The sequence below is a fragment of the Trachurus trachurus genome (genome assembly GCF_905171665.1).
Source record: "Trachurus trachurus genome assembly, chromosome: 1".
NCBI classification, from domain to species: Eukaryota; Metazoa; Chordata; class Actinopteri; order Carangiformes; family Carangidae; genus Trachurus; species Trachurus trachurus.
Genome location: NC_139891.1, coordinates 34,316,495 through 34,330,410, shown reverse-complemented (window position 1 = coordinate 34,330,410; position 13,916 = coordinate 34,316,495). Strand labels below are relative to the sequence as shown.

At 41.8% G+C, this 13,916-nt stretch overlaps 1 protein-coding gene across 1 annotated transcript; it reads left to right on the top strand.

The window, feature by feature from the left end:
- Positions 1 to 258: 258 nt before the first annotated feature.
- Positions 259 to 13,639, top strand: LOC310985460 (malate dehydrogenase, cytoplasmic-like). The gene is made up of 9 exons (XM_083971060.1): positions 259 to 403; positions 1,555 to 1,653; positions 2,922 to 3,018; positions 5,616 to 5,791; positions 9,545 to 9,667; positions 10,613 to 10,789; positions 10,882 to 10,995; positions 11,924 to 12,013; positions 13,123 to 13,639. Exons 1-9 carry the CDS (start codon positions 401 to 403, stop codon positions 13,243 to 13,245), a joined length of 1,002 nt encoding a protein of 333 aa, XP_083827186.1. The 5' UTR covers positions 259 to 400; the 3' UTR covers positions 13,246 to 13,639.
- The last annotated feature ends 277 nt before the right edge of the window (positions 13,640 to 13,916 follow it).

The following is a 13,916-nucleotide window of genomic DNA, read 5'->3' as shown; positions in this document are numbered from 1 at the left end:
TTGACAGACCATTCATATAGATCATCACTAGAAAAGGGTCTGCAGACATATACTATTGGGCGCTGTGAGATTCAGCCGCTGCAGTTCCCCCCATCTGACCACTAGGTGTCGCCAAACCGCAGCTCGGGCTCCTGCTGCAGCCTGCACTGCACTGAAAAACGGAGCCTTTTCAGAAAATCGTCGACCATTTGTGGCATCACGGGGAGGAGGTGGGCGCGGTTTGACTAGAGAGAGCGGTGCATTGTGGGGGGAAGTGGGTGGGTCTTCTCTCAGCGCCTGACTGTACAACACACGGATAGAGGTGACCCCTCCGCCTAGTCCTAGTCCGACTCTGAGCAGGGAGAGACACACACCAGAACCAGCACCAGAACCAATATCATCTGCACCCGATATACCTACAATGGTAAGACGAGCGGTTATCTATCTAACAGAGCTCCTATTGGTATTAATTATTGATTATTGGTGTCTGCTGCGACTGCGAGCGCTGCAGTGATGCACAATGGACAGAGAGAGACAGTAGCTGGTTGACATTGACGTGGAGCTGCAGCGTCATCACCGACTTCACTTTGATTCAGTAGCTACATTTTATTGTTTCTGAGTCTAATGGCGTCACATCAAAGGGAAGCGTCGGTGCACGTCGTTGCGCAGATAGATGCAGATAGAAAAAAGGCGCATTGTGTAAAAATAGCCTACATTAAAAAAAAAAAAAAAAAACAGATCTGCAGCAGTGTGTGTGTATGTGTGTGTGTTTCCGCTGTGTTGAACACTTCTCTGTACATTCACACATCTGCCTCCATCTTAATGAGGTCGACGGGGTTGTCATGGTGGTGGTGGCGCGTGGCCTCAGCGTCACGTTACATCACCACCGGCCTCTTCTTTTATTTATTCATCAACCGATTGGACCAATCAGGAGCCAGGACAGCTGCTGCTGCTTCAGTTTGAATCTCAATCTCCAGTCCTCAAAAAAAAAAAATCATAACGACTTCCTCCTTTTTATTTAAATTTCAGACACGTTGTTTGTCTGTTTCAGGACATCCTGCAGCTCGGCCTCTTTATTAAATATTATCTGACAGAAGTGCATGACTGATGTGTTTAGATGTCAAATGAAAGAAGGGTGACATTAAGGACTAAAGATCAAACCTAAATATAAACTAGAGGTCAGTGCTGCAGTGTCAACCTGACAACCTAAAAGCTTCATTTAAATAATCAACCACCACGTCTGTTTGTTTGTTTTCATTCATAATATCAAACAGTTGTGTCTTCATAAAAGAAGAAAATACATTAAAAAAAGTGAAGGTTATGAACTGTTTGGATGGGTTTTATGTTTTATTTAAACATTGAGTCTGAACTTGAGGTTGAACTTGTTGCGAGGTCGTTTTCACGTTGCACAATTTTCTCAATGGGGTTTGGGAGGAGGAGGAGGAGACAAAAAGCTCCTTTATTCGCCGCTTCGCTTCGTGTCCTCCTCCCTCTGTTGATTATCCAGGTCAGTGCTTCATATGAACCCCCCCTCTCCTCTCTCCTCTCCCCCCCTCCTCTCTCTCCTCTCTGCAGGCTGAACCCATCCGTGTCCTGGTGACTGGCGCCGCCGGCCAGATCGCCTACTCCCTGCTGTACAGCATCGCCAAGGGTGATGTGTTCGGGAAGGACCAGGTAAGACCCAGAGGACAAGCCTCCATTATTACATCACAACCCCCCCCACATCACCACTACCCCCACCCCCCCACCCCTCCTGCTGCTGCTCCCTCTGACTCTTACATAACACAAACCACCATGAATAATGAACATGTGTGAGCTGATGATGTCCCACGGCTTTAAAGTCAATGCAAAAAAAAATGCAAAGTCATGCTACTGTCCTTCATACATTTGCATTTTATTCTTCAAAATTGTCATCAGATTCATGAAGTCAGAGTTATAATCTGTCATAGTGAAGGTGAAGATGTAGCGTTAAAGGGATAGTTCACCCAAAGTTCAAATTTCACTCATTATCTACTCCCCCTCATGTGGACTAAGGGCTGGGAGAAGTTTCAGAGTCCTCCGTGGCTTCTCTGAGTTACAGGGGGTCTCGGCGTAGCAGTGCATGTCCATATAACGGTTGCAAATGGATACCAACTGTCTTCATAACAAAAAGACACACCAAAAAACATCCAAATACCTCCATGCTGCTCGTCTGTAATGTCCGTCTTGTATTGAAGCCCCGACATGAGAAATTGTTCCGGAAAAAATTAAATAAGTCTATATTTTAAGCTTGTTTGTAGCGGAAGCTTCTAGTGTTGCTCTACCTGGTCCGTCCAAATCTCACGTGATTTGCATCGACACCCAGTTCACGGCTCTGCAAATCGCGCGAGATTCCGGCAGAGCAACACTGGGAGTTTCCGCTACAAACAAGCTTAAAATATAGACTTATTTAATTTTTTTCGGAGCAATTTCTCATGTCGGGGCTTCAATACAAGAGGGACATTACAGACGAGCAGCATGGAGGTATTTGGATGTTTTTTGGTGTCTTTTTGAACGAAGAAAAGTGAGCCCCGTTCGCAACCGTCATATGGACATGCACTGCTGCACGGAGCCCCGCTGTAACTCAGAGAAGGCACAGAGGACTCTGAAACTTCTCCCAGCCCTTAGTCCACATGAGGGTGAGTAGATGAGTTGAAATTTGAATTTTGGGTGAACTATCCCTTTAAAATCCTGTATTAGTTGGAGTGGACCTTTAGCTGAGTGAGTTGTTGTGACGACGGGTCAGTGAACGAGACCTTGAGAGTCATTGAAGTCTTGTTTGCTCACGGCTCTATACCTTCAACACTGATATACTGTAGCTATGCACAACAACTTATTTTCCCCACTTTCCCTGAATGCAACACGTGATGATGATGATGATGATGATGATGATGATGATGTTTACCGTGTCCGTTGGTCCTCAGCCAATCATCTTGGTCCTGCTGGACATCCCGCCCATGCTGCCGGTGCTGGACGGAGTCGTCATGGAGCTGCAGGACTGTGCCCTCCCCCTGCTGAGGGGTGAGTCAAAAAAATACTAAAACATGTCGTCAAATCACAAAAAATAGAGAGAAACGATTAATTATATTTTCTAAAAACGCCATAAAAGCAAAGTAAAATCGAACATATTCTCCTACATTTGATATGTGGTTGAGAGAACTGGGAAATGTATTACAGAAAAGAAAACTATTCTTCTATTCTGTTGCTGTGCCATTTATTTTATACATACAGTATGTCCTGTTTGTCTCATGTCAAAAAAAAAAACCTGTACTGTTTAGCACCACCAACTATTTTTCTGTTAAAAATACGATAAAAATAAATACACACACAAAAAAAAAATCGAACATATTAACATTATACAATGTTATTTTCTCTCTAGCAGAGGTTTGGAGTGTGGATAGATAGATAGATAGATACAAAGAGGAAAATATATGATAAAATATATCCTGCAATGTCTAGACAACGAATATACACGACAAAGGAGCAACCTAGATATAAGTTAAAATACAGTAAATAAAACTACAAGAGGAAAACAAAGTTAATCCGAGTCCAGTTCTATCAGACCAGAACACACACAATATAACGTTAAAATGAATAATATAGTGAATTAAAAATGGGTTAAATCAAATAAATACAATGGTTTGACAAACTGGATCTAAACGGGGATAAAAAATAAAATACATAAATGTCTAAAAGAAAAACAGATGTTCTCAAAAAAACCTGTTTTTATCATGGATGAGGAGTCTGATACTTTATATATTCACCTCAAACAGCAGATAGAGTCTGTTTTAAACCTCTATCTGCTGGGCCAATGACACCAGGTTCGATTCCCACCTGACCACATTAACCATTGACATCCCACTGGATCATTTATCCAGAGCTGTTGTGTGATGGTGTTAAAGTGCTGCAGCTACATCCAGCTGCAGGAAACAAACGGCTGACAGACGAGTTTCAGTTCAGTGAAGAAGCAGAACAAAGTTTGTTTTGTCTCGTATGAACAAACTAGTTCCTCATAAAGAAGCCGAATTAACCACAGACAGTGAACGTCACATCAAGTCTTTTTAAAAAGTGAAAGTGAATCAAAAATCACAGAATCTGCTCATCTGATAGTTGAACTATTAGTTAATTAGACTTTAGAGCGTGATGCGTTCAGGTTCCCGTTCACTGTGGGTGTCAGTGAACGCCTCATGTGGTTCAGGTCCAGGCTGAAGAAGTGAAGGTTGGAGACCAGCGAGTTAAACACAGAAAAACACTGTGTTTGTTATTTGAGCTCCTATAGGGAGGAAGAAGAGGAGGAGGAGGAGGAGGAGGAAGGAGTGTCTGAACCCAGGCCTCTGATTGGCCGCTGGCCTCGGCCAATCAGAGCAGTGGTGGGACAACAATAGAGGAGGAGGAGGTGAACCCAGACTGAAGTCCAGACTGACAGCAGCAGGAGCCAATCAGCAGCTCCGCTAACGAGCCGGCGTTCACACTGATAAACACGTTATCATGGCAACGATAACGTGTTCCAACCGATAGTTCGGCTCGATCAGCTTATCCTTATCAATACGCCGAGGCAGCGCAGCCTTTGATCACAGCTGATAAAGACTCAATATGATACAATACAAAACAACAGTTACAATGAAAACAAGCTGGAAACAATAGAGCCTTCTTCACACTACAGAGAGATAGGAAAATATATTATTATTATTCATTGATTTAGTTATTTTTAATTTTCTATTGATATTAATATTCAGGCTTTAAAAACTTAGAACAACTACAAAAAATGGTTTTAAAAGGAATATAAGAAGATGATATTTGTCAAACAACGCTGAAATCCATTGCACTATAGTGTTAATATCCACAAATATATATTATGTGTTAGAGAAATAACATTTACAGTACCTATATCCATTAAATATGTATATATATTTTTATAAAGAAAAGATAAATCAACTTATAAAAAGAGAAGGCACACAACTCAGCTCTTGTTACTTCAACATGCAAATTACAAAATGAACAAATTAGAGCCGCAACAATTAATCGAACATTAATCAATTGTTAAATGAATCGTCAATTCTGATAATCTAATAATAAGTTTGAGTCGTTTTTTAAGAAAGAAGTCAAAATTCTCTGATTCCAGCTTCTTAAATGTGAATATTTCTGGTTTCTTTGTTCCTTTATGACAATAAACTGAGTCTCTCTTTGGTTTGTGGACAAAACAAGACAACACAACACATTTGAGGAAACATTGATTGACATTTTTCAACATTTATTTTAACATTTTAACTCACCAAACAACTAATCGATTTACCTATAATGAAAATAATTGTTATTTTCCGCCCTAAAACAAATAAATCAGTGTTGTACTGTAAAACTGAGGAGGAGCTGTTAAATTTTTATTCACATTAGCAAAATGAAATGAAGAATTTGAGAGAATTGTTCTTATTATTGTTGATTTATTTCTGTTAAATGTCCAAAAGATACGGAGACACTTCAAAATGTCTCCGTATCTTCTGCACATTTAAAAGTAAAAACAAAAGAACAATAAAAAAATCAATTAATCATTAATCGATAATAAATATTGGAGGTCAGAGTCACATGAATTCACTCCGTGCTCCACTTCCTGTCCCCCACAGAGGTCATCCCCACCGACAAGGTGGAGGTCGGCTTCAAGGACCTGGACGCCGCCATCTTGGTGGGGTCGATGCCCAGGAAGGAGGGGATGGAGAGGAAGGACCTGCTGAAGGCCAACGTGGCCATCTTCAAGACGCAGGGCTCCGCGCTGGACAAGTACGCCAAGAAGACCGTCAAGGTGACTCCATCCTCCATCCATCCATTGATTATTGATTAACTCATTATTGATTTAAAGGGATACGCCAATATTTTTTTTTTTTCGTGTCTTGCCTCACTCCCGAGTCCATGACCAGCAGATAGACACCATCCTTTCGACTGTGCCTGCAGTAACCATGGAGATAGAGCCGTATCGCCCGTAATTAGCTTAGCTCAAACACTGGAAGTGTATGGGTAGTGTTAGCCTGCCTCCTAGCGGCACGGTGGCACAGTGGTTAGCACTGTTGCCTCACAGCAAGAAGGTCCTGGGTTCGATTCCCCGGCCGCCCAGGTCGTTTCTGTGTGGAGTTTGCATGTTCTCCCCGTGTCTGCGTGGGTTTCCTCCGGGTGCTCCGGTTTCCCCCACCACTAAAAACATGTCGGCTAGGTTAATCCTCCAGTCAGCGCCCCTGACCAAAGGCACTGGCTCATAATCTGGAGTTGGTCCCCGTGGCTGCCCACTGCTCCTCAGGGATGGGTTAAATGCAGAGAAAGAATTTCACTGTACTAGCTGTATATGTGACAAATAAAGTACCTTTACCTTTACCTTTTTACCTTTACCTAAAGTCACTAATTAGCTTAGCTCAAACACTGGAAGTGTATGGGTAGTGTTAGCCTGCCTCCTACCTAAAGTCACTAATTAGCTTAGCTCAAACACTGGAAGTGTATGGGTAGTGTTAGCCTGCCTCCTACCCGAGCCGAAATCAGCAGTCAGAAGCTGATTTCATTTTAGCTCTAAACTCTGTAAATATATCACTTTATCAACATTTCAAACATGTTTAGGTGAGAAAGTAGCCGTTTAGATCAGCAGTGTGTCGTTAATTTGTCTAAATACCAGCCGTTTACAATTTTGTTCGGGCGATTTCGGCGCTACTCAAGCTAGCCCTTGTGACCAACGCACTTCCGGTTACTTTCACAAAATAAAACACCCGTTGCCCTTTACATACAGAAAACCATGACGATAGAATTTGTGCTTTTACTTTGAAATAGGAAGCTAACCTACCCTCGATGTAGCTAGCTTGAACCAAAATAAACCGTCTTTGCTTGAACCCTCCGTTTTGACCGATCTCGTCCCTTTACCGGCATTTGACCGCTCAAGATGCCTTACCGGAGAGTTTTGTCAGCTCTGAGACGAAGATCGGCCCGCCGGTTTCCGTTTAGAGTTGCTGAAGAGTTTCTCTGATGACTTTAGGTGGAGGCAGGCTAACACTACCCATACACTTCCAGTGTTTGAGCTAAGCTAATTACGGGCGATACGGCTCTATCTCCCTTGTTACTGCACGCACAGTCGAAAGGACGGTGTCTATCTGCTGGTCATGGACTCGGGAGTGAGGCAAGAAACGAAGCAAAAAAATGTTGGCGTATCCCTTTAAAGTCAGAAAGGGACTTGTCCTCCAAAGTTTGGACACTTTCTGCGGCAGGAAAGTTTCCACACGTCTCACTGCAGCTGCATCTGGTGCCAATAATCGATCAGTTATCGTCCTTGAATCGACCAATCACTGCGTCCGTCCTCTGCTGCTGCTGCACAAGACAGTCACATGCAATGAATTTACTGCAATGAATTCTGGGTAAACACTAGGGTTGTGAACGATAAACCGATGCGACCGGATATTCGGTTTAACAAGTGAGAGATTCGGCTGTATCGGTAGCAGCCTCCTGAATCGATACAAATTAGCAATTAATTCCTAGATGAATCGGTTGTAGAGTCATGAACCGGTTATCGCTATGGGCTAGAGTGCTTTGCCGTTAGCGGTGTCTTTAATAGCTCATAAATCAATCAACGGGCCACGTATAAACACATTTTTTTCTGCGAATATCTTTGTTACAACACGATTCGCTAACTGGAGTAGTTTCATGTTGTGTCCAATAACGGAGGGGACGGGGGTTTAACAGATGACGTCCTGACGTTAGCTTTGCTGCTGCTATTAGCACACTCCCCATCCAGGAGCTGCTCCTGTCTCTGCTGCTGCTACAGTTAGACAACCAGGTCCGACCTGCGGGTGTTGAACACCGGACCCGACGTGGAAGCATAGACGAGGCTTTTAATTAGCGACAACTCTAAACCTGGCTGAAAAAAAGCAGCCGTCTTCGCCGTAATCGCCGCGACCGGCAACTACGTTTCGACGTATATGTTTTGATATTAGCGTTAGCTGCTGTTAGCCACTGCCTGTAGCTCAGCTAGTTAGCTTCATCGATAAACAAACGTAATACGTAGCGGTCTTGTTGCTAAGGTAACTCCGCTGCCAGCCCCAGCTCTGACCCAGCAAGGAGTTGGTGCTGAACCAAGAACTGGTGCTGAGCAGGCACTGGCTCCGAACCAGCACCGGAACCAGCTCGGTGGAAAAGGGCTAATTACAAAAACGTTCTCACATATATTGGTCCATGTCAAAGAATAAATACATTGACATGTGATTTTGTTGTTGTTCTCTTTTTCTTCTTTCTTTTTTTTGCCAGTGCTTTAAAGCAACAATGCTTGGGGATATATTTGAAAAGAAAATATTGTAGTACTACTGTAAGATAGTCACTTTCATAGAATTCTTTGTTTTATAAAATATCTAGCCTACAACAAATATTAACCGTAGAATCGAATCGTCCTACACTGTATCGAATCGGATCGAATCGGTCTGTAATAAAAGGATATCGTTTTTGAATCGAATCGTAATCTGTGTATCTAGATTCATATCGAATCGTTTATCACAGAGAGATGTGCAACCCTAGTAAACACAGATGACTCGTGGAGAAGCTCCTTTAAAAAAATGTATTAATTAAATTCAAAATGTGGAACTTTATTTATTCCACATTCAATAGACAGTGAATTATTAAGATTTTTTTTATTTTATTTTGAAAACCACAACTATGTTTTTGTACAAACAACATAAAGGAGCATTAGCAGCAGCAGCTCAGGGGTCAAAGGTCGTCTGAGTCGTCACCGAGGCCCAGCGAAGGTCAGAGTCCGTCTCAGAGTGTGCTGAGGTCAAAGGTCAAAGGAAAGAATGTGTGAAGCAGAGAAACGACCCTGAAGTTGTTTTTACACCACAAACAGTTTTGACTGTTGACTGAAAATTAAAAAAAACATGTGATTGACCTTTAGTGATGACTGTCGACGTGTTGCCAGGTAATTAGGTGTGTGTGTGTGTGAATAAAAACTTGTTGGTCAGGTTTCCTAATCTGAACCATTGCCAGGCCATAGGTGAATTACACGTCTTTGTTCAGACGTTTGATCCGTTAACGGCAGCAACATTCACCTGATGAATATTCACCAGGTTTCCTACGCTAGTATGGAAAGTATGGAATTTGATTTTATACATTTCCAGGTCTGGAAAATGGAAAGTATTGTATGGAAATATATTTAGGGTTTGGTCTCATCTGAAGTTATTTGGGTTAATTATTTTATATGCGCTGTTGTACCTAGCTACAATCTAAATTATTTGGTTACATAATGGCATATACACATGAAAACAAATGATAAATTGCATGCTTTTTTTAAATATTATGCACATCTATTTACTCAAATATCACAAATAATTGGAATTTTTTGACCGAGATGTCTGGAATTTAGGGTCTGGAAATGTGTAGGACGCTGATTCACACATGCTCAGATAAAAACACAGAGACACTAAAGAGTTAAACTCCGTCACTGAGGAAAAGGTTCAGATAAAACGTTGCATTCGAGTGCCTCTTCCATCGTCTGTAAAGTTCAGTTTTGTAGCTAAACAGTGATTTTGTGTTTTTCCAGGTTCTGGTTGTTGGAAACCCGGCGAACACCAACTGTCTGATCGCTTCCAAGTCGGCCCCCTCCATCCCCAAAGAGAACTTCTCCTGCCTGACCCGTCTGGACCACAACAGAGCCTGCTCCCAGGTACACACGCACCATTTCCCATAGGGATGCACGATAATTATCGGCCCGATATCAGGAAATTATGACGTCATTCCAAAAATTCCGATATCATTAACTTATCGGCCCGATAAGATACAGTGTATATATTTTTGTTTTTTTAACCAAGCTCTCACTCCTACATGAGACCTGAACGGCCTGCAGTGAATGCTGCGTTCAAGTGGCCTCGGTATAATCGGAAAACAAATTTTTGACTGAAAAAAATCATCAGAATACTCCCTCATGTCGGAAAACAACTCAGTCATAATTTTGGTAGTTGCCGACTTGACTTAATGTCAACGTCTTATCCACAGTATTTTAGCCATTACCCAGTGTGTTACACATTAAACCATATAAATATGAACATAAAAAGGTCAGAAGAATGGCTTGCAAACTGGGAACTTCCGTCAACACGTGAACGCAGCACAACCTGTGTATGTTTGTAAACAGAGAGCATGACGGCGGTAATGTGGGAACTATGAACTGTGGGATGCACTTTTTCCCCTTTGTATTTATATTAAATCCTGATCCAAAGTTTTTGCATCAGTTCTAGAGTCCTTTATTTTTATATCAATAAGTAATGCACCTTATTTAAATAGATGTTCATTTGAGATATCAAAAAGTTTAGTTTTGATATCTTTTACCAAATGTTTGAAAAGCTTGCTAATAGAAAATATTAAAGAGTCAAAACTGTATTTGGTTTTGTTTATAGTTTTGATGTCATGATATATGTTAGGTCCTCACTAGTCTTTCTTATCTCCAGGTATGCTATCGGTTATCGGTATCTGCCTTTGGAAGCTTTGGAGCTTGAAAGTTATCGGTTTCAAAAAAGAGTTATTGTGCATCCCTAGTTTCCCACTTTAAGCTGTGGCCTTGAACGCAGCACCAGTTTTGTTGGTTTGTTTCCTAACGAGGCTGCTGCTCCTGCAGGTGGCGATGCGCTGCGGCGTCTCTGCCGACAAGGTGAAGAACGTCATCATCTGGGGAAACCACTCGTCCACCCAGTACCCCGACGTCCACCACGCCAAGGTCAACGCCCAGGGCTCCGAGGTGGCGGCCTACGACGCGGTGAAGGACGAGGCCTGGCTCAGAGGAGACTTCATCTCTGTGAGAACCGCTCGTCTGGAAACATTCAGCCGTTCAGCTTTTAGCCTCCAACCTCCTCATCTTCCTCATCTTCTTCCTCTTCCTCTCCACAGACGGTGCAGCTGCGCGGCGCCGCCGTCATCAAGGCCAGGAAGCTGTCCAGCGCCATGTCCGCCGCCAAGGCCATCTGTGACCACATGAGGGACATCTGGTTCGGCACCAAGGAGGTCGGTGTATAATAAAACGGACCAAGTCGAACTTTAGCAGTTGATTGGTCGAACTGTGTTGCTCCGGGTTGGTTGGAACAAAAACCAGCAGCCAGTAATAGTCTGGACATGCCAGTGTTAGATGTTTGTCCTTGGCTACTAGCCATTAGTTTATTGTTAGTAGCCATTATTGTTATCATTAGTTATTAGCTTTTATCCGTTAGTTATAAGCTGTTATCCATTAGTTGTTATCCTCTAGTTATTAGTTATCATTAGTTATGAGCTCTTATCCATTAGTAATTAGTTGTTATCCATTAGTTATTAGCTGTTACCCATTAGTTATTAGTAGTTATTGATTAGTTGTTAATAGTTATCCATTAGTTATTAGTTGTTATCCTTTAGTTATGAGCTTTTATTCATTAGTTATTATTGTTAGTTATAATAGTTATCGATTAAGTATTAGTTGTTATCCATTAGTTATCAGCTGTTATCCATTAGTTATTAATTGGGTAACACTTTACAATAAGGGTCCCTTAATTAACGTTAGTTAGTACATTATTAAGCATTAATTAACTGTTTACAGATATATTAACAATCATTATTATGTATTACTTAGGATTAGGAGACACATTAATTAATGTAGCCGATTAGTAAGCAGTTAATTAATATTTACTACTCAAAGTTAGTTAATACATTTAAAAGTTGAATAATGTATTTAGTTATCATTATGTATGCATTACTCAGCATTAATTAACACATTAGATTATATATTAATGCTTAATGTACTAAAGTGTATGTAAAGTGTTACCTTTAGTTGTTGGTCTGTTTTTTCTTTCGTCCTACATTGGCACATGTTAAAAAATTAACTCAACCTCACGTTGTGTCGAACATGTTTACCACCGACTCTGAAACTTTCGTCCGTCATTAAAGTTTTCCTTCCTGTCCTCAGGGTGAGTTCATCTCCATGGGCGTCTACGCCGGCGCCAACCCCTACGGGATCCCCGAGGACCTCATCTACTCCTTCCCCGTCCAGATCAAGGTCAGTCCGTCCGTCCAATCAGAAGCCCTGTCATCAGTAAGGATGTCACGATTATAGATTTTCTTGGTACGGTTATTGTCAGAGAAATAATCACGGTGTTGCGATTATCACGATAATTATGCATCAATACATTTCACAGGACTATGAACGTGTAAAATCAAATATAGTCAAAATATAATGACATTACTAATCTCTGAATATAGGACCAGTTATTAATCCCCCGGGGGAAGTGTTTGAAATATTTTTTTTTAAGTCATTAATTGCCATCTATACCAATTGTTTACTTTTTTTTTTTTTAATTACAAATGACACACTAACATTTAAATTCCCACCAATTCAGTGTTACGTTAGATAAATGGACCAGTATCTGTGCATCTTCCTTTACCTTGGTGCATTTAAGAATCTTTACGATCAATTAATCGTGGCGTTTTAATACCACGATTAAAGGGATAGTAGCATTTTTTAAAGTGGGGTTGTATGATCTACAAATAGCCCCTAAGTACTTTAATTGCAGTAGAAGACTCTCTGCACTCCTCCCGTTAGTAACGCCAGCCCATAATAGCCCTGCCCAGAGATTTACATTTGTTGTGAATGGACCTAAAGAAACGGCCTATTTTCGTGGCCTAAAAGAAGTTTTACCTGAAAAAAAAATACACAGTTCCATTGTTCGCTATAATATAATTTTTTCCAGCCCCTCAAAGTGCAGGAAAAACACAGTTTTTATTTGGACCTAACCCAACTCGCGCATCCCTCCGCCCAGGGTTAGCGCCCTTATATTATAGCAAACAATGGAACTGTGTTTTTTTTTTCAGGTAAAACCTCTTTTAGGCCGTGAAAATAGGCCGTTTCTTTGGGTCTGTTCACAACACTGTATGTTGTAAATCTCTGGGCAGGGCTATGGGCTGGCGTTGCTAACGGGATGAGTGTAGAGAGTCTTCTACTGCAATTAAAGTACTTAGGGGCTATTTGTAGATCATACAACCCCACTTAAAAAAAAATGCTACTATCCCTTTAATTGTGAAAACAAGTAATTTTGACATACCTAGTCATCAGTCGTCACGGTAACTAGAGCTAAACTCTCCCTCCTCCTCCTCCTCCTCCTCTTGCAGAACAAGACCTGGAAGGTGGTGGACGGTCTCCCCATCAACGACTTCTCCAGAGCCAAGATGGACGCCACGGCGGCCGAGCTGGTGGACGAGCGCGACACCGCCATGGACTTCCTGTCCCAGTGACGGTCTCCCCCTGCTGGTCGACACGTAGTCGGTCGCTGCTCGCGGCTCTGAAGACAAAAACCCTCCACCGCTATAACCGTCCCAGCCGGCGTCCGTGTGTGTGTACCTCTCTGTGTGTGTGTTTGTGTGTTTGTGTCTCTCTGAGTGTGTGTGAGCGTGTGTGTGTGAAGGAGTGTATGTGTGTCACCTGGCCACTTCCTCAGGTTGTTCAAAAACCTGTTTAATGACCACAACCTGGCCTCCTCGTGTGTGTGTGTCAGTGTCAGTGTGAGTGAGTGTGTGTGTGTGTGTGTGTGTGTGAGTAGGCGATAACAATGACGCACACTAGCTGTTCAGAAACTGTAATGGGACCTGTATCACCAATAAAACCACAAGGAACCGACCAGAACCAGAACCAGGCCTCGTTCATGCTTCTGCTGCTGCACCAGTATCACCTCTGCTCACTAATCAATCAACCAATCAATCAATCAAGTTTAATCCTTGTGCTTTTCAAGTAATTGAACAACAAACAAAACAAAAAAGGACTTAGTTTGAAAGACTAATGAACAACAACAGAAATTATATATGATGAATAGTTGAAATAATAAAAACATCCAAGTCTTTAAAGGGATAGTTAGACAAGTTGTGACCTGCACATTCACCACGCTATGAGATAATAACACAACGTTACC

Coding starts and splice junctions, on each gene's coding strand:
- LOC310985460 (XM_083971060.1), top strand. Junction 3,019..5,615: donor TGCCCTCCCCCTGCTGAGGG/GTGAGTCAAAAA, acceptor TGTCCCCCACAG/AGGTCATCCCCACCGACAAG. Junction 5,792..9,544: donor ACGCCAAGAAGACCGTCAAG/GTGACTCCATCC, acceptor GTGTTTTTCCAG/GTTCTGGTTGTTGGAAACCC.